General features: G+C 34.5%; 1 protein-coding gene across 1 annotated transcript in view; it reads left to right on the top strand.

The window, feature by feature from the left end:
* The window catches only part of ITFG1 (integrin alpha FG-GAP repeat containing 1), a 277,510-nt gene that overhangs the window by 124,106 nt on the left and 131,693 nt on the right, over window positions 1-21,711 (top strand). Inside the window, exons 9-10 of the mRNA XM_023189598.1 lie at window positions 9,902-9,996; window positions 12,306-12,478. Of these exons, the coding sequence (XP_023045366.1) occupies window positions 9,902-9,996; window positions 12,306-12,478 (268 nt within the window). The remainder of the gene's footprint in view (window positions 1-9,901; window positions 9,997-12,305; window positions 12,479-21,711) is intronic.

The raw sequence follows: 21,711 nt of genomic DNA, 5'->3' as shown, positions 1-21,711 counted from the left end.
TTCACATATTGAAGAGAACAGAGGAATCTCAGAACAGGAAAAATAATAGGTCATGACTTTGCTTGATAAAATTCTGAGTTAGGAAAAAAAATCATCAAGGTATAGTAGTTGTCTTATTCCATTGTTGCTTATTGGTAATAGCTTTCCTTCTGGTGAGTACTCTGCAGAGTCCCAAGGCAGCACAGAGAATCAAATTACTAGGGGGCTGAGCCTGCTAATGTGCTAGCTCAGGCCTCTCTTCATTTTCTTTTCTTTTCTTTTTTTTTTTTTTTTTTTTTTGAGACAGAGTCTCGCTCAGTCACCCAGGCTGGAGTGCAGTGGCATGATCTTGGCTCACTGCAAGCTTCGCCTCCCGGGTTCATGCCATTCTCCTGCCTCAGCCTCCCTAGTAGCTGGGACTACAGGCGCCCGCCACCACGCCCGGCTAATTGTTTGTATTTTTAGTAGAGATGGGGTTTCACAGTGTTAGCCAGCATGGTCTTGATCTCCTGACCTTGTGATCTGCCCACCTCGGCCTCCCAGAGTGCTGGGATTACAGCCTCTCTTCCTTTTCTTATGGCATTTTGATTTTGATTATCATCTTCTTCCCAAATATAAAATTCTATGGTTCTCCTAGCCATGATTACCCATGAATTCATTCACATATTAACTATTTAATTCATGAATGAGTTAATCCAATCATGTGAGGAGAACCCTCATGACCCAATCACCTCTTGAAAACCACACCTCTCAATAGTGCCTCATTAGGGATTAAATTTCAACATGAGTTTTGGAGGGGACAAATATTCAAATCATAACAGTAGTGAAAGAATCGGTATACTCAGCAAAATAGAAAAGCATCACTAGATAAGTATCCATGAGATATTATTGAAGCCTCGCAATTATTTGGGAATTTAAATAACAAAAATATTCATATCAATCAGAAAAATAAATAGAATGGTTTATCTCAGACCTTGGCAAGAGAAAAACAATCATCCTGAATGTCCTTTCTGATGGCCAAGTATTCACAAAGCTTAAGTTTATATTAAATACAATGTGATAACTATAGTTAATAACTATATACTTGAAAATTGATGAGATTTTAAGTTCTCTGAACACGCAGAAAAAATGTTAAATATGTAAGTAAATGCATGTGCTAATTAGCTAGATTTAGCCAGTCCACAGTGTATTCATATTTCTTTTATGTGTGTGTGTGAGACAGAGTCTCACTCTATTGCCCAGGCTGTAGTGCAGTGGCATGATCTCGGCTCACTGCAACCTCTACCTCCTGGGTTCGAGCAATTCTCCTGCCTCCATCTCCCAAGTAACTGGTATTACAGGTGTTTGCCACCATTCCTGGCTAACTTTTTGTATTTTTAGTAGAAATTGGGTTTTGCCATGTTGGCCAGGCTGGTCTCGAACTCCTGACCTCAGGTGATCCACCCCACCCCCCTTGGCGTCCCAAAGTGCTGGGATTACAGGTTTGAGCCACCACACCTGGCCTACATTCATATTTCAAAACATCACATTGTAGATCATAAATGTATTAAGTTTTTGTCAATTAAAAATTAATAATTTTTTTTACAAAAACTTAAAGCTAATTTAGTTAACTTTCTGTATCCTTGGTACCATGTCCCACTTTCCAGCGTTACTGTGTCTGACAGTGACTGGCAGCATCTTACAGAAGTATAGCTTTTCTTTTCTGATCATGCTCAGGTTATTTAATAGTATATATTTCTTATTTTTAAAGTTCCACTAAGGCTCTAGTACTCTGTAGACTTGTCTTCAATAATGTAGGTACATTAATTCTATATTTATATGTGCAGAACTTTAAAATCAACCTATATGCTATTTAACATCTGAAGTAGAGTAAGTAAACCCATGTACATATTCATAATTCTTTCATTTATGCCATTTACAAATTAATATTTTGAAGAAATTGTTTATTCCTTCCACATAGTAATGTAGATGATATGATCTTTTTTTTCCTTTTTTTCAGTTTGTATTAGCACTTGTTTCACATTGTCATAATTTGGTTTATGAGCATTTTAAAAATAAAGAATTATAAATATGTTCATGCATGCCATCTATTTTTGTACTATTCAATTATTTTAAAATTCTTAATTTTATTCTCTAAAAGTGTCTAACCTGGTTTATATAATAATTGTTGTATCCTATGATATAAAAAATGTAGCACTGTGTGTGTGTGTAAAAGATAGAGTCTTGCTGTGTTGCCCAGACTGGAGTGCAATGCCCATCTACAGGCACAGTCATAGTGCTCTACAGCCTCCAACTCCTGGGGTCAACTAGTCCTCCTGCTTTGGCCTCTCAAGTAGCTGGGACTAACGTATACCACCATGCCCCACTCTGTATATTTGTGAGAATAATTTCTGTTATGTTAATGATGTGTTCTTCTGAAAAATACAAAGTTATATTCTTCACTGTTTCAAAAGTAAAAAGGAAATGGATTTGTAAAAAGTTCAGCCTGTATTTCCAACTTTATATTAATAATGAATCACAAAAGAAAATATCATTTTATATGTAAATACATTACCTGTCATATATCTCCTATCTCTTGACAAGTGTAATGAGAAAGCCATTATTTCTGTCTATATTCAGAGTCCATTTTAGCAAGAAATGCAGTTTCAAAGATCCTGTATAGAAATCTTTCAGCCCTGGGTCTCACATATTAAAAGCCTTGAATTCTATTTAAAACCTTCTACCATTAATTAGTCATGTGATTTGCAGTATTTATAGCTCATCTATGCTACAGTCATCCATGAGTAGATTTTCCAGATGGTGGAAGGAGGCATTTTGACTTGTTCCCTGTGTGAGCTGTCATGCCATGTTCTACTCTGTAATCAGAAATCACTGATTTATTTTTGTTTTTGAACTCAGAGTTCTAGAATGTATATAGAAATATTTAGCCATTCCACTTACAATTTTTTTCTCCATCCATGGAGCAACATTTGTCAAATTCTAAATTGTTAGTTTCATTTTTCATGACCAAGTGTTTTAGTATTTCCACTGACAACTTTGCGTGGGTTCTTGAAGTAAGAACCCTGTAGAAAAAGTACTTCTGTCCTTCCAGGAGTTAATGCATTTTTTTACTCTTTTGCCTATGTCCTAGGCAGAGCACACCACTGTATTAAATACACAGAATACCACAGTGATAGGGCTAGGTAGGGATAATGGACTCCTTTATGTTTGTTTACTGCTTTAGTTTTTTTTTTCCAAATTCTTTCTTCCACATTTAATCCTTAAAGTGATCACATATGGTAGCTAACTTATGTTCCTTTTAATCATTTTACAGATAAAAGACAAAACAAAAGAGATTTAGTTTCTTTTCTGAAAAGTATATATCATTCAATAATTGGTGTGAAACAACTAATGAGACATCCGTGTGTAAAAAGTGCAGTACAACTCACAATTGTACATCAAAATAAATTTTAGGTTTATCTAAGACTTAAAAGTAAAACTAATGCTCAAAAGTACTAGAACAAAACAGGGTGTGGGTGGGGGAAACAGAGTTATATGTGTGTATTGGAAAAGCCTTTATAAAATATAAACAAAATATGGAAGCCAGAAAGCAAAATATTAATAAATCATGATGAAGAATAGTTTTCTTAATTTTGAAAGGGCTGCTACACACTGGCAGGTAAAAGACCAACAACATTATTCATTAGAAAACGAAAATGAAAATGACAGTGATTTTCACTTATCAGATTGGCAAAAAGTTAAAATACTTGATAATTGAGGTATTGGTGCAACCTCTCTGTGTGATCCAAACTATGGGCCTCTGCCGGGTGTGGTGGCACACACCCATAATCCCGGGTACTTGGGAAGCTAAGGCAGGAGAATGGCTTGAATCCAGGAGGCAGAAGTTGCACTGAGCCAAGCTGACGCCACTGCATTCCAGCCTGGGTGACAGAGCGAAACTCCGTCTCACAAAAAAAAAAAAAAAAAAGATGAGCCTGTGGAGGGGCGGCTCCCTGAAACTCAAGGATTACACAAGGTGAAAATTATTTTTACACTAATACTAAAATATTATTTGACTTTTTCACGTGTTGACATTTACAATGACAAAGCAAAACAATGGTGGATAAAGCTGCTTCCAGTGTAGCACAAATCAAAGTAGTAGCACTAAACCTCACTAGTATTCATTGTGGTCTTCATCACCATACATTCACACTTTTAAACTGAAGGAGGAGGAGGAGGAAGGGAACAAGAAACATGGTCAGTTTCACTTAGTAATTATTTTGAAGAATCTACATAAAACAATAATTTTAATAAGTCTCAACCCTTGAGTATACATCTTTATCATCGTCTGTGTTGGAAAATATGCGTGAAACACATCTGCGTACCAAGTATGTTGGTTGTGTTGACGAAAAGCAGTGGTGAGATTAAGTTGCAAGCTAAACTAGCTACTTCTTAAAATACCATTTCTTACTTGAAAGAACAACTGACAAACTACTGTTATTCCAGCTTCAGTAGTTGATGGACATCTTCTCTAAAATGAATGAAGTGAACTTGTCGCATCAGGAAAACAACTGACAGTATTCAGTGTCAGTGATAAAATTTGAGCTTTCAAGCAAAAATTTGAATTTTGGAAAACTTCTATCTGCAGTGAACTGACAGCTTCCCAACATCTAAAGACTTGTGATGAGATTGCAGTGATATCAACAAATGTGAATTTTTGATACAGTATAATGAAGTTTATCAACATTAAAAAGGTTCACATAACCAATATTTTTCAAAGGATCAATGTGTGATTTTACAAAGTCATGCATTTTACATGAATGCATAGATGGATATGAAGCATTCGTTCAATGTGCAAGATGGACCAATGGTTTTAATTAACAGAGTAGAGAAAATTCATTGATATGGCTTTAGATTCCTCATTGCAAATAACCGTTAAAAAAAAATTACTTATTGAGTTTGGCGATAGATGGGATAATACCCAGGGTTGTCTGAAAAGGCTGTTTTAATACTTCTACCAACTAACTGCATTTTTTCTTACTTGTCAACCAAAACAACATGTTACAACAGATTGCATATAAAATCAGTGTTAAAATGTAATTTTATTTTAAAGCCAGGCAATTCTACTCTTTTTTCAAAAGCTTTTTGTTTTGTAAAATGGTTATTTTTCATGAAATTGTTATTTGTGTTTACATATAATATATTTATGGTTATTTTAACTTAATAAATATCGAACTCTTTCTGTCTTAATTTTTAATACAGTAAGTAAGCATAGATATAAGTCACATAAACAAAGCTCTTTGGGGTCTTCAGTTTTTCAGAGTATTTAAAAGTTTAAGAACTATTCTGCTATGGAGTGTAAAATATAAATTTTAATTTAATGTAACAATTGAAACCATGATTTTCATTTTAGGAATTTATACTACAGATATAATCTCACAAAGGTGATATTATTCAAAATTATTCCCTGTTGGATTGTTTGGATTATCAAAAGATTGGAAACAACCCAGCATTTGCATATCAATAGAGAATCAGTTACTGAGATACCTTCATACAATGTAATACTATATTATCTATATGACACAGATACAGATTTACCATTATGAAACCATCTCAAAGATTATTAAGTCAGAAATTTAGGATGCCAAAAAGTGTGTAGAGTATACTACTATTTGTGCAAAATTATATGTAGTATATGTATTTGCATAGACTGTCTTGGAAGGATAGACAAGAAACTGCTATAGTGGTTGCCACTGGAGGGGAGCACAGGATGGAGTAAAACAGCTTTTTTTTTAGTTTCTTCCTGAGATTCTGATTCATTAGATCTGGGCAGGAGCCTAGGAATTCTCATTTCTAACAAGTTCCCAGCTGATTCAGAGGCTGCAGAAGCACTGCATTAGAGAAATTGTGGTTAACAAAGTTGGAAAGGTAATCTGGGGGCAGAGCAATGAGTTCTAATTTGCTTAAACAATTCCACAGGTCAGTTAACTTCATTAGACTGAAAATATTAAGAATGCTTAAGAGAATAAGTGATATATGTGAACCTTTTTTATGTGTATCTTTTTTTGTTCTCTGCTTAATTAAAAACAAAATTATATATAAAAATTCATTGTAATCCCTTTTTATAAGAACAGTAACACTTTAGTTTTGCTTTTAAAATTTAAAATTTTCTCTAAATCAGTTTCAGTTTCTCTAAATCAGTTTTAAACCCTTAATTATATTTCAATAAAGTATTTATATGTTTTAGAGAAGAATTTCATTTGTAATTTGGCTAAAGTTACCATCAAAGGGAAGTTAGCATATGTGTGTTAATTTAGGATGATCAGTCCTGAAAAAGGCTGATTTTTACACTGGTTTTTGTAAATATAAGTAAATCAAAATGCTGTTCCTTCTGTTGCAGTTTCTCTTGAGTTTTTGAGAAAGAATTTTGGCCTTAAAGAAAACTTGAGATACGTATTTACTGAAGTCCCAAAGAAAAGACAATCTGAAGTTATAAATTCCTGGTTCTTTAAGTACTGTGCCAAGGTCACAGGCCAGCACCTCCATCAGCATGCCCTTCTTTATAATCTACTCACAGAGACATTATTTCTCTGAGAATTTGCTTAAAGTAATTCTAGCTCCTAGCCTTGCGCTTCTGATTTTTCCCATATTAAAAATACTTTCGCCGGGCGCGGTGGCTCAAGCCTGTAATCCCAGCACTTTGGGAGGCCGAGACGGGCGGATCACGAGGTCAGGAGATCGAGACCATCCTGGCTAACATGGTGAAACCCCGTCTCTACTAAAAATGCAAAAACTAGCTGGGCGAGGTGGCGGGCGCCTGTAGTCTCAGCTACTCGGGAGGCTGAGGCAGGAGAATGGCGTAAACCCCGGGGGCAGAGCTTGCAGTGAGCTGAGATCCGGCCACTGCACTGCAGTCCGGGCGACAGAGCAAGACTCCGCCTCAAAAAAAAAAAAAAAAAAAATACTTTCTTCCCCAGGCATAATAATATATTAAAACATAAACTATTCCTGTAGTGTGAGATTAAAAAGATATGCAAATTATAAAAGACAAAGGCTGTGGAAACATTCCAAATGAAAGGAGGCTATTAAGTAACAGCTTTATGCAATTTCTAGTCCTGCACTGTATCCTGTGCTGCAGGGACAAAAATGCTCTACGGGACAACAGGTCAGTGGACAAAATTGAAATATAGATAGCACATTAGATAAATGCATTGTTTGTGTGTAAATTGTGAAATTGTTAACTGTATTGTGGTCATATAAGAGAATATCCCTACTCCTAGGGAATGCACACTGATACATTTAGGGGCAAAGGACCTTAATGTATGTACTTATATACATGGTTCAGAAAAAAATTTATTTCAAAGAGGGAAAGAACACAAATGATTTTGTAAAAGGGGTAAAATGTTAACAATAGGCAAATGTGGTTAAAGGCTTAATAGATGTTTCTTTTACTATTTCTGTTATTGCAACTTTTTACTACCAAATAAAAAAGCTTTTGAAAAAGTACAGAAAACTGAAATATGTAAATTTTAAAGTTTCTCTCCTTTAAAAGAGCAAATTTCCTTTGAAATTGTATTCTTGAAATTGTACTCTCAAAAAGCGTTTCTGTCATTTCACCTAAATATTTTTTAAAAATAAGGCCAGAGGCAGTAGCTCATGCCTGTAATCCTAGCACCTTAGGAGGCCGAGGCAGGCGGATCTCTTGAGGCCAGGAGTTTGAGACCAGCCTGGCCAACATGGCGAAACCTGCACTCTACTGAATATACAAAAATTAGCTGGGCGTGGTGGCGCACGCCTGTAATCCCAGCTACTTAGTAGACTGAGGCATGAGAATTGCTTGAACCCAGGAGCGGGAGGTTGCAGTGAGTTGAGATCGTGCCACTGCCCTCCAGCCTGAGCGACAGAGCAAGACTCTGTCTCAATAAATAAATAAATTATATATATATGTGTGTGTGTATGTGTGTGTGTATGTGTGTGTATAGCATTTAGAATAGCACAAGAAACACATTTTGTGATTGAGTTTAGTTTTCTGTGACCATATCTATAAAATGTTACTGATAATTTATACTAAAATGCATGATTATGCTATTAACACATGAGTTAGATACATGTTTACTAGATATTTGTTAGAGCACTTGAAAAAATACCAGCCAATTGTCAAAAGATTCGTGAGATATATGAAACTACTTGGAAGAAAGAGAAACTAGGGGAAAAGTAAAGTATGAATAAGATTCTAATATGAGCATTTTGTCATTGGGGTAAAAATGAAGGGAAAAACTGTGGTAATGCTCTTCAAATTGTTCTCCCAATGATTTACAGTAGAGTGATTTGGTTTTGATGAAGTCTATGTTATCACTTGAGCCAGTGTGTAAATCACATTTTTGTATTAGTTCTTTTTTTACTTGGCTAGATCTGTTTTTTTTTTTTTAAGTCATGATATATGTTTATGTCCTTGGAAAATCTTCTCCTTTTCAAGTGTTCCTGCCTAGAATTGCATCTTTTTCTGTCAACCTACGTAATTCTCAGTAGTCCAAATCTATATGTTGCCAAATTACAGATGTTCTCTACGTGTTTTATTATTAATTCAACTACTGTATTTAATGTTGCACTCCTCTAAGGCGGAGTTTATCATCATAAATGGTATTAATCATGAGGATCCTAAGTAATCAAATCATGAAATTAAATGAAAAATCATTTTTTACTTTGTTGTGCATTTTTACTTTTCCATGCTAAAGTCAGTTTCCATTGGCTAGATTTTAGTTCCACTCGGCCTGAAATTCTTTTTTTTTCCTTTTGAATACATTATTGGAGACTCGATAGGCTTTCAGTAATTACATAGCTCTCAATACGTAAGTATGCTTCACTAAATACGCAATGAAACATATTTCTGTATTAATAATCCTTTTATTTTCTTCCAAGCGTATATACTACCTCAGGCACAAGTTAAATAATATAGTAAACAATAGCAAATAAATCAGTGATTAACACAATACAAAATCAGTTCCCAAATTAAAAAGCTAAGTGACTGTTCATTGTGAATGTCCACATGAAGAGACTTAACTCTGGAACATCAAAATCTGTAAACCCCATCAGGTAGTGAGGCCATTAGATGGGAGCGAGCACTAGAGAAGCTGACTCCTCAGTAACCCCAGTAACTTACTAACTTCCTCTGTAACCTCACCTCTATAGGCCTTAGCCGAATACTGTGCAGCTTTGTAAAAAACGGTCACTTGGAAAGGATATCTGTATTCCCTTCATTTACTTTTTCATTGATAAAAATTTATTGGTGCTTTTAAGAAGCCAGAGTGCTGAGAACTTTATAACTATTGGATCGAAGTTCATCCAGAATAAAGGCTCTTACGTGTGTATAAAGATAAGAGTCTCACATTTAAAATACTCCGTATAATAATGGACTATCGTTGTTAATGCTTATTTTTCTCTTCGATAGCAGCAGTGATAATTATTTAAATAAGTCAAAGCTACATTTTAAAAAATTGATGATTTTTAACATTACAGGCTGAAATGGGGGCTCTTACTAACACTATACATTTTACTTTTTATAATTTCAACTTTTATTTTAAATTCAAGGAGTCCATATGTAGGTTTGTTACATGGGTATATCACATGATGCTGAAGATTTGGGTATGACTGATCCCATCACCCAGATAGCATAGGACCCAATAGTTTTTCAGCCCTTGCCCCCCTCCCTCCTATAGAAATACTTAACCACACAAAAGTGTGCAATTTAGAACAAGACACAGTCCAGATAATCAGTTGCAAGGGCCAGAATATGAATAAAATCATATTCATTTTGAAGCCACGTGTCAAATTCTTCTGTTTTATCCAGATTGATGTAGACTTTGAACAAATAATAAATTTAATATACCATACAAGAACACTTTTTTTGTGACTATTAATGGACTCTTGAAGTTTCTTTTGGCAGATGGAGATGGACACATGGATCATTTACTGCCAGGCTGTGAAGATAAAAATTGCCAAAAGAGTACCATCTACTTAGTGAGATCTGGGACAAAGCAGGTATATCAAGTTGCTTTTTAATGTAAACATTTTTTTATGTGCTTGGAAAAAAATCTTCAAAGGTTAGAAAAGTTACCTGTAGAATCAGAACAGAGGGAACCCCAAAATTAAGTTACCAACTTCCTCGTTTTAACTTAATGAAATGCATTTAAATCTATTATTTTTTAATTTGTTGAGGGAGGAGCATTGTTATAATTATTTCTGGTGAAGAAAACCCATTCTGGATACTATAATTAAATGATCTTTTAGCTTTTTATCTGCCAGGAATATGGCAGAACACACTATAATGAAAGGTTACGTAGAAGAACATTATATCTATTTTCGCAGCTGATGTTTTTATTTGTGTTATCTAAACCTATTTTATTATCTCATGCTGACTTTTACCTGTAACTTGTAGGTAAGCAGTTTCGAATCTGACAGTCACAGTGGAGGATTAATATGGGAATGATAGGTTGTAACAATCTTATTAGAATTAATGTTTTATTTTCTTTTGGAGGGTAATAAATGATAGAATAACATATTGACTTTATAGCCCTTGTGGAAAGGGAGCATCATATTTTATGTGAAAACAAATCTTCAAACAGCATTCTAAAAGCGTTTAACTGGCCAGTCTGAATACAGTGGTGTTAAGTGTACACAGCCAGTTACAGATGTCCTTGTTTCTTCTCCACCCCCACTGCTTCACTTTACTAGCCTTAAAAATAAAATAAATGAAAGCATTTAACTGTTATACCTGTAAGTTTTATCTTGAACTTTTTTTAAGGTTTTGAATCACTTAAAACTTTAGATCAAGTAACACTTAATCATTGGTTCATATAATTATTAGTAATCCTAGTAATTATTGCCTATTGACAGACTACTGTAAGAATATTTTCAAATTATACAGTTATCTCTCTGGGAAGATAAATGTCACGGTTCTTTGGTGACTATTATCAGTGTCATATTGATACTGAAAAATCTTTTTACGTTTTAGGCCTGAATACATTTACTTTAACAGGAATACTTTATTCAATGTGGTTTATCCTCATTAATAACCTGTCAGCCTCTTCAGAAATTTGTGATAACGTGGCATTGAAATATCTCATCTGCTAAAATAAAACCCAACAGTTTTTAAGAAATCAAGTGAAACCATTGAAACATTTTAATGATATATAAAATAATACTGTTTTGCTTAAAGAAAGATTGAAAAATTATTAAAGATGCGTACCAATTTTTTAAAAACAGTCATTTTCTGTAAATATGTCTTTTCCAAGTTTCCTTTTTCTCTGGTAAATTATACTTTCTTTGGAAAATATATAAATTATTGCAGATACCCTGTTTATTAACCCCTTTTCAAGAAACCGTCTTTAATATAATTTGACTTGCAGCCATATAAATGAGTCACCTGCTTAGAAGGAAAGGAAAAGAATCTCTAGGCATGTTTGGCCTCCTGCCATCTCAAGTCAGCTGTGCCTGCTTCTGCTCAGACATCTTCAGGTTATGTGCCAGCATTCATACTCAGCAAATTGTGGGCACATCTATAACTGTAATGGCATGATTTCTACTCTTCAGATTTCTAGTTATTAAAAAGTGAAGATTTATGTTATCTGAAGAGAAAGGGATTTCTAAAAGCTTATTTTGAAATCAGCCTGTTCTTTCTGTTCTCTTCATGGCCATTAATATAGAAATAAAGGAATTTACTAAAAATGTAGCTTCTGGCCATTTTAGTGACAGAGCTCGTTCTTCTTGGCTGAGAATTGCCTGTCAGTTACTGATGAAGCCTGTCAGGCCTGGTGTTGTTTGCAAAGCCTCAGGAGCTGCTCGGCTGGAAGGTAATGACTGAAGTCATCTGCATGTGTAAGAGGCACAGCAGCAGAATGAACAATGGGGTCTCTGTCATTTTCTAACTTTCCTCCTAAGTTGGTCCTCCCAAAAGGACATCAGTATTAGATGATATTAGAGTTAGATCTAGTTTTTTTCAAATATTCATTTGAGTGTTTCTATGTGACACAGTTTTAAATTATGTAATCTGACTAGATGTGTATTAATATCAGTTCAATCCTAAGATTCGTGCAATATTGTGAAAAACTTTCTAAGGCTTTCTGTGCCAGTTAGACAAAAATGACTAGGATAAATTCTAATGGAGACTACTTTTTTTTTCCCCAGAGTGTCACCTATTCACCAGAGTAAATTATGATACCCTACTATATTGTAGAGATAAAGCTGTTAAGTAAAATAATGCTTATCTTGAAAACTTAATGGACATTTGTTTTGCAAATTGTAAATTTTTTTATAACTATAAAGTCTGATCTTTTTCTCTTAATCCATAGTGGGTTCCAGTCCTACAAGATTTCAGTAATAAGGGCACACTCTGGGGCTTTGTGCCGTTTGTGGATGAACAGCAACCAACTGAAATACCAATTCCAATTACCCTTCATATTGGAGACTACAATATGGATGGCTATCCAGATGCTCTGGTCATACTAAAGAACACATCTGGAAGGTAAGGAAATTAAATCAAGTGAGAAATATTTGTAAACTGTGTGAGAAATATTTGCAAACCATGGTACTTTGCAACTGAATAGTACCTAAATATGTTATAATCTCTTAAATAAGGAACATGATGAGCTCAGTTCCGTGTTTTAATTTGGTCCCTGCACTTCTCACAACTGCTTAGAATACCTATTTTTTTTTCCCACAGATTCATTATCTGTAAAACAAAAATGAACATCCAGTCTGAAGTAAAAAGTATTTCACTCAGTAAAACTTAATCTTTAAGAGGTCAAAAGTTTTTATAGGCAAATGACCCAATTACATTTTGAGACCGAAGACACTGGTGGTTAAGAACTGACTCTGGGCTTTGATCTCAGTCCAACCACTTACCCTCTGTGTGACCTTGGTCATATTACTCAGATTCTTCACGTGTAAAATAAGTGTAATAATTGTACCTCTGTCGTGGAGTTATAGTAAAGATTAAATAAGGTAAAAGTAAATGAATGACTTAGAAAGATACTTTTGGCGTATTGATTTTACATTTGGTAAATGTTGTTACATTATTGTTGCTTGTTTTGTAATGACATTGGAAATTCCACCATGACTATTGATACTTTCTATATGTGTAAACTGTGAGTACATTTATTGCATTAGCAGTGACTTTTAATGTTGCAATTACTTTAATTTTTGAAATAGAAATACCAATAGATAAACCAATATAGTTAAACTCATAATTAGCTTGAATCCTGACAGATGCCATAAATATGACTGTTCCTAAATTTTAATACCTTATCGTGTTATTCATCTCACAATTAATGATATTCCTTGGCCCTTATTCTTTCTTTCCTTTTACATTATTTTTCTGAGCATTAATTTATTTGTTGACGCTGGAATTACTAGTGATTCAGCTCCATATTCAGAACCAGGCTCATGATACAAAACAACTTCTTCAGAAAAAGTCAGACCTATTATTGCTTTTAACACCAGTGTTGTCTGGAAATCTGATATTTAGAGAAATATTTATCATTAATGAGTGTTCCTAAACTATTTTTAGAAAAGCGTGGAGAGTCTGTATGTTAATTTTCCTAAGCACGTTGGTTTGAAATTATAATGTCTCTGCATCATGTTTGTAGAGTTTTCCAAGGACATGACCATGGTGCTGTGTTATGCAGAGTTTAATATGTACTTATAACCTACGTGTGTGAAACAGATCTGATATAGCCAAAACAAACTTCTGAATGGAACATGAGTGTTACTCCTTTTGAAAGCATAGTGATACATAAAAACAAAGAACTGCAGAATTACTTTATTTTAGACATTGGGTCTATTCAGAAGAATAAGAAATTACATTTTAAATTCATTTAATCCTGTGATTACTCATCCTTAGAATATTTAAATAATTTATATTTTACTATAAAAGTTTTTTATCAACAGTGTTTTTTGTTAACAATTCCTTTGCCATTCAGCAATACAGATGGTATCAACTGCTAACTCAGCAGTGAACACTTTAGTTCTACAGGAAAAATAAGTACTAAAGGCAGTTGTACTTTTTTGTGAAAGTCTTAATACCATTATAAAAGAGGTTGTGTAAAACTCAGTTATTTCTTTTCTGTTCTTTTAAGGTAGATGAAAATTGAAGGATAGGGTTCAGTTTATCTCAGTGTTCATTCCATCACAGATGAGAAGTAGCCCTAACTTTAAATTAAATCTGAATATTATTTAGAGTTGCTGTTACATTTCTGTAGGAAAATTTGACAAATCATATTAAAATTAATGCTCTAGACCTTGTTAGGTCATTTTCTAAAATTCAAGGACAGATTGTAATTTCCTAGTAATAAATAAATATTTCTTTAACACTGGTACTCTAGAAGTTCTGTTAGTAATGTATCATTATGTTAAGCTAGAAGTTATGTTAGTAATGTATCATTATGTTAAGCACATAGAGTGATATTCCTTCTTTTGAGAATTTTATCTAGTGACTGCATTTAAGAGTGTGACTCCTAGTATTCATTCTGACTATTCCTATCACCTTTGTATGATACAGTCAAAATGTTGACATATTTAAGAAGAGTTTTATTGTTACTAATATATTGCAAGTCATTGGATGAAACTGGATAGCAAAACCTGAGCTTCCACTGGGCTTTTTCTAGGAGTTCCAAGCCTAGAAGTAGCTAAAAATAAAAAACGTTTTTGGCAGCAAGGAAGCACACTCAGAAGTCTGAGTATCAGCTATGAGAACATCCCAAACCTATTAAATGGCAAGTACATCTGTAAATGGCCAAATGTAATATATTGCCTGTTAGTTAATGCAGGGGAAAAAATGGATTTTGTTTATGAAATAATTTTACTTTGTATTACTCTAGCCTCATTTTTCATAGGTTAGTTATCATCTTTATTTTACAAATATGAAAATAGTCTGAGATAAATCGGACAACTTACCCAATATCATACAGCTAGTAAGTTGGAATTCCTAATTCAGTTATAATCTGCATATTCATCTGCATCCTCAGCTTTATACAATAATTTACCTTTACATTAATGACCCTGACTTATCAATGAAAGGTTACATTATGTTGCAGATGTTCTACTTTTTAAAAAAGGCACGAAGGTTGATAGTACAAGGGCCTACATCTGTGGGAGCATTTCTAGCCACTATTCTTTTTAATTTTCTCTATGAAGTAGAGATGCCGGTGAGGCTGCAGAGAAAAGGGAACACTTATACACTGTCGGTGGGAATCTAGATTAGTTGAACCACTGTGGAAAGCAGTTTGGAGATTTTTCCAAGAACTTAGAACTGCCATTCAACCCGGCAATGCCATTACTGGGTATATACCCACAGGAAAATAAACTGTTTTACCGCAAAGACACATGCACATGTATGTTCATTGCAGCACTATTTACAAGAGCAGAGATGTGGAATCAATGTAGGTGCCCATCAATAGTGGATTGGATTTTTTAAAATATGGTATCAATATATTATGGAATACCATGCAGCCATGAAAAATAACAAAATCTTGTGCTTTACAGCAGCATGGATGCAGCTAGAGGCCATTTTCCTAAGCAAATTAACACAGGCACAGAAAATCAAATACTGCTTGTTCTCACTAATAAGTGGGAGCTAAACAGTGTGTACTCATGGACATAAAAATTCCACCAGTAGACACTGGGAACTACTAGAGAGGGAAGAGAGAAAGGAGATCAAGAGTTGAAAAACTAACTATTGGGTACTGTGCTTAGTACCTGGGTGATGGGATCAGTCATACCCCAAAACTTAGTACCATGCAGTATACCCATGTAATAAATTTGCTCATGTACCCTGTGAATCTAAAATAAAAGTTGAAATTATAAATGTTAAGAAAGAAAGAAATATTGTCCTGGATGTAAACTCATTGTGTCTCATTATTGAAGAAGACCTCATATTGCTATGTTGGCTAGCCTTCACTTAACCAACTCCAACTTCATAACTTGGAATTTTAAAGATCAAAAAATTTTCTTTCAATAATATTGCCTATTCATCTGCTATAATGAATCCCATACTAAAATTCTTAGTCCCATAATAAAATGGAAAAAGAACTCCACTAATTAGTTCTGAGGGAAGAAACCTTTGTAGACAGTGAGAGTTAATTCTACCGTTAATCCCAACGGAAATACATTAAAAGATATATTACACATTATTTATTTTGTCAGCAATCAATTTTAATTAAAGTATTAAATACCCTTACACACTAAATTATAGTTGTAAAGTTGCATTCCTTTATACTTAAATTTTCTTTAAGTCTTTAGATACGACTCCTTCACATTTTTAGTACTATTTGCCTTTTTAATTTCTTTCATCAGACTTGATGAAGGCTTCTTTCTCTGTCTTATTATTTCAGTCATGTCTGTGTTTTTGTTGGTATTGTAGAGGTTCAAAGAATTACCTTTATTTTCAGTAAGATGAATTTCTTCTATGAATATTTTCTTTACATTTGTTTTTACATTTTTTCCTGTTTTGCTTTCTTCAAGTTTATTTTTATTTTTTGTTTTTTATGTTATTTCATTGAATACTAAACTAATAGATGTTTACTCTTGTTTTCTATTAAGTGCTTTTAAGACTAAATATTGTGAGCTTGGCTTCAGGTCATGTATTTTGATACTATGTGGTTTCTTTGTTCTTTCTTATTTAAAATTTTGCATATATACAGAATTATTTAGAAAGGTATTTTAAAGAGTTCACATAAATATGTTTGGGAAGTTGCTCTTATGGTTGCTTTTGGATTTGAGTCTATCTCTTCATTTTTTATTCTTTTAGTATGGCGTTGCAAATATAAATGTGGCTTGTGCAATACTTTTAGAAACTTGCTGAAATGTTTCTGGTAGTTTAATAGCTCAGTGAATGGTTATCTGAAATATCATTCCTGTTAATTATATTATTTAAATCTTTATTTTTATTTTCTTTTCTACCTTTCATTGGATTATTCAACATTTTCTTCCTTTTATAGTTCCTAAGGGGGTTAATATATTAAAATTTTTGTTTTTGTCATAGTGGTTACATTTAAATATTAATACCTATACTTAAATTTTACCTTTAATGAACTACTGGAGTTAATATGTAAGGCAAGAATTTTAGGACACTTCTAGTTCTCTCTCTCCCCACCCCAATTACTTCTCATTCAGTGGTATTATCAAGTGATGGAATGATTTTCACGTTTTGTTGCGACAGTTATTTACACTTAGCTACGGGGTTTACTGGTTTCTCTGATCACCCTTGAATATTATATCTTTCATTCTTTCTTCAGTTTCCATTTTTCTGGACACATTATCAAGTAATTCTATCTGGGAGAGTCTGCAGCCTCTTTCTGAAACTTTACATGTCTGAAATTTTCTTTATTTTCCTCCAGCCTGAATTGCTAATTTGGCTGAGTATAGGATTCTAGATTCAAAATTATTTTACTTCATATCCTTCCTTAAAAACACTTCGCCATTAAATTCCAATATTCACTTTTGCTAATCAAGTCTGGTGATAATCTGATTGTTCATTGCAGGTAACCTCTTATGTTCTAAGATACTGGATTTGTACTTTGTACTACTGGATTTGTACTACTGTTTGAAATGTTACCATGTGGAGTTGAATTGTGACTCCTGTAAATTTCTGTTATTTTTGTCTTCTTCATTCTCTTAGTTTTTTTATTATTATTATTTACTTGTTAATTTGTTTCTAAAGCTCATATTAGAACACATGAGGGAAGTTGTAGGTCTGCCCTCCTTGTCTCTCTCCTGATACCCGCACATTTTTTAACTTGTATCTTTTGTGCTGTATTCTGGAAAAATGTCTTTGTTCAGCTCATTGACTACCTTGATTATAGAAGTGAACAAGACAGAAATGAAATTTACTCACTACAAGGTACTAGTCACCACTGTGAAAGCAACCCAGAAAATATGACTTACAGACACTGGGTAAGAAGTATCATTTTCCAAGCAGTTTATGTGTCTAAGACAGCACATCATTAATTACAGAGAGAAAGTAGCAAATAATATATGAGTGTATATACTTGTCTTTCCATACAAATTATGTTGGTAAATTTCATTACTTATACACTAGTGGTACCAAGATAAATTTCATCATTTTCCATGATGTCCATGAAGTCTACTGATGAGTGCACTTCTAAATTTGTTTTTACATAAAATTATACTATGATAAAGTAAAGTAAGCTTTTTAGCTGTTGAATCATCAACATATACAGTTAACTTTTGCATTTTGTAGGGCAATGCTGGGAAAGGAGAATGCCATTCTGAGATAATATACTTAAATCCATTTTATTTAATATCAATCAGCTTTTTTACAAGAATAGGGGCCACAAAGTTTTATGACTCCTAAGGAATAGTTAGCAGTCCTCTTCAAAAGAATAGTGATGTGGAAGATTTTGCACTCTTTTTTGGTATATCTTAACTATCTGTATGAATCAGACTAGTGGTTATTGTGTATGGAATCACCAGGATGGCAAGATGGAAAATCCCTCTCCTAATAGTCTGTGAATAGGGCAAGACTTAGATTCAGGCCTCTCTTGTTATGTTTGTACTTTCAGTCACATATATTAATAAGAGGAGAAATAAAACACAAATGGAGATTGTTTTTACAAATGTACAGACAACATTTATGCTCAAATTGTGAAACACATGCACTGCATCATCTCTCACATACAGTTAAAAGTTTACTGTTAAATGCACCTTTGGATAAGAGAATTAAATAAAGATCATGTACTTTGGATCTCAGTTGAAATGCCAGTGCTGCCACTTGTACTTCTGTTTTCTTTTGTCACTTATTTGACCTGTCTATGTATCTGTAAATTTATAAAACAAAGGTGGTTATACCTACCCTGAAAGTTCCTTGTGAAGATTGAAATACCATTCATTTCCCTTTCGCTCTTAAGTTTAACTAAGAAACCTATAATTAAGCTAGACTGGCACAACATGAGCGATGACTTTAATTCCGAGAGATCTGTGACAGCTCGGTCACCTCCTACCAACTGTAGACTACACAGATTATTGATACAGAAAGAACTGATGGCTATTTCATTTCTCTTCTTTTTCTACAACTATATATCCCAAAGGGTTGTTTGTTTGTTTCAGAACATTTAAAACATGTAAGTTAAAATGTATCAATCTAAGAATATTTTTTTTCCAAATCCCAGTGACTTAGTCAAATCAGACTAATTTAAGTAAAGGTAGAATCAGTTGAAAACTTGCAACAGAAAATTATTAACAGGCCAGGTGTGTGACTCAAGTCTGTAATCCTAGCACTTTCAGAGGCCAAGGTGAGAGGATCAGTAGAGCCCAGAAGTTCCACACCAGCCTGGGCAACATAGTGGGACCCCATCTCTACAAAAAATGAAATAAATTAGCCAGGCATTGTGGCAGGTACCTAGGCACTCAGGAGGCCTGAGTAGGAGGATCACCTGAGCCTAGGAATTGGAGGCTGCAGTGAGCTGTAATTACACACTGCACTCCCGCCTGGGTGACAGAGCCAGACCTTGTCTCTAAGGAAATAAAAGGAAAAAGAAGCCGGGCGCAGTGGCTCACACTGTAATCCCAGCACTTTGGGAGGTGGAGGCGGGTGGATCACAAGGTCAGGAGATCGAGACCATCATGGCTAACATGGTGAAACCCCATCTCTCCTAAAAATACAAAAAATTAGCTGGGTTTGGTGGTGGGCGCCTATGGTCTCAGCTACTCAGGAGGCGGAGCTTGCAGTGAGCTGAGATTGCGCCACTGCACTCTAGCCTGGGCGACAGAGCGAGACTCCATCTCAAAAAAAAAAAAAGGGACAAAGAAAATGACTAACACTAAAAGGGAGAATTAAAAGGTATCAGCAGGCAATGTATTTCTGTAGATTTCAGGAAGTACCTTAAGATGTCCAAATCTTTACAGATCCTCACTTTGTAACCTTTTCCCCCTAAGGCTGGTAGATTAAGTGCTATATTGGATAATTGTTTTCAATGTTGTGTATGTGAATTTTTAAAACACATAATAAGTCTTTAGTAGCAAGATACATCTGTTTACATAAGCCCATCACCTTTTCTCACTTTCTTCATAAGCAAAGACAAAAATAAAGAATACATACTATACAGAAAGAATGTATAAGGAAAATATAAATCAGTATTATTGCCTTTTTTTTTTTTTTTTTTTTTGAGACAGAGTCTTACTCTGTTGCCTAGGCTGGAGTGCAGTGGTGCCATCTTGGTTCACTGCAAGCTCCACCTCCTGGGTTCACGCCATTCTCCTGCCTCAGCCTCCCGAGTAGCTGGGACTACAGGCGTCCGCCACCAGGTCTGGCCAATTGTTTTGTATTTGTAGTAGAGATGGGATTTCACTGTGTTAGCCAGGATAGTCTCGATCTCCTGACCTCGTGATTCGGCCTCCCAAGCTGTGATTACAGACGTGAGCCACCGCGCCCAGTCGCGTATTTGTCTTCATATATTTGTCACTGAATCTAAATAGAATATCAAGACCTCGTCTCTGTTTTTGCAGAGAAGAAGCTTGGTTCAGACTGATCTAAGTGTTTTCTTCATACCAATGTGCAAACATAACAAATGTAAGTCAGGTAGCAAGGCGACATGACACAGTGGCATGAGAATTAGATTTGATATAAAAAGATTTGCTTTAAAAGCCTGACTTAGCGTCATAATTTCTTCATCTGTGAAATGAAAGCATACACTTCTGGTGCGTTATGGAGAAGTTGTCAAAATAAGAGTGTAAATGCGAGAGGAAAGTACAGGGTGTCCCATTAAATTAGGCTTTATATGTCTTTAATTTATTGGTAACAGCTTTTTACTCCCACAAAGTAAGTTTTTACAGTGTTTGAATTGCCTGCATCTAGTGATTGCAGCATTAAGATCTTGGACATAGTATAATAATTTAAATATACTATGTATTAGTTGTTAACATTGCTAAAAAAAAGAATACCAAAAATGTCACACCTAAAGAAGAGGTCTTTTCCTCAGCAGGCCTTCTTTTAACTGAAGTATTTTGGAACGGTGCTTATGACTTATTTTAAAAGACAGATTTCTCTAGTCTTTTAAACATGAATACAAATTTTGACTCTTAAAAGTAACTGGTAACCCTTCCGTTAATAGAAAAAAAACAAATACAAGTTCCTCGAGAGCAGGAGTCTTAAAGAACAGAATAATTCCCTCTCTGTTTTAGTAGCAGGTACTTATTCTTTCTTGTGCTGCTTTTTACATTTACTACACCATAGCATTGCTTTTATAATCAGAAACCTCAGAAACATAAAGACTTTTTTTTTTTTAACTCAGTGAGGAAACTAGACAAGGTCACATCTATATGGCTGGCTGCCTCTTCAGCATCTGGCATCCTTGAGAAAATACCTAATGAAGTGAGTTAGTGGGCCAAGTCTTGAGTTTATCCAGTGCTATAGTCTAGTAATAAAAAACCTGCTTGATTTTGATCAGCCAATAAAATGAGTCCTGTTAAACAAAATTTTAACAAGGAGTTTTGAACAGATTGTTGGAAATAAGCACCAGATATAGATGAAATCATTTTATAATTGATCCTCTGTCAAATCAGGCATTCCCTATATCATTATCATTTGTCAGTCATGAAATATTTAGCTAGAAAAAAATAGGAAATAGCTGGGCACGATGGCTCATGCCTGTAATCCCAGGACTTTGGGAGGTTGAGGTGGGCAGATCACTTGAGGTCAGGAGTTCAAGACCAGCCTGGCCAATATGGTGAACCCTTGTCTCT

The sequence above is a fragment of the Piliocolobus tephrosceles genome, chromosome 17, assembly GCF_002776525.5.
Source record: "Piliocolobus tephrosceles isolate RC106 chromosome 17, ASM277652v3, whole genome shotgun sequence".
NCBI classification, from domain to species: Eukaryota; Metazoa; Chordata; class Mammalia; order Primates; family Cercopithecidae; genus Piliocolobus; species Piliocolobus tephrosceles.
This window is presented reverse-complemented; position numbering and strand designations above follow the sequence as displayed.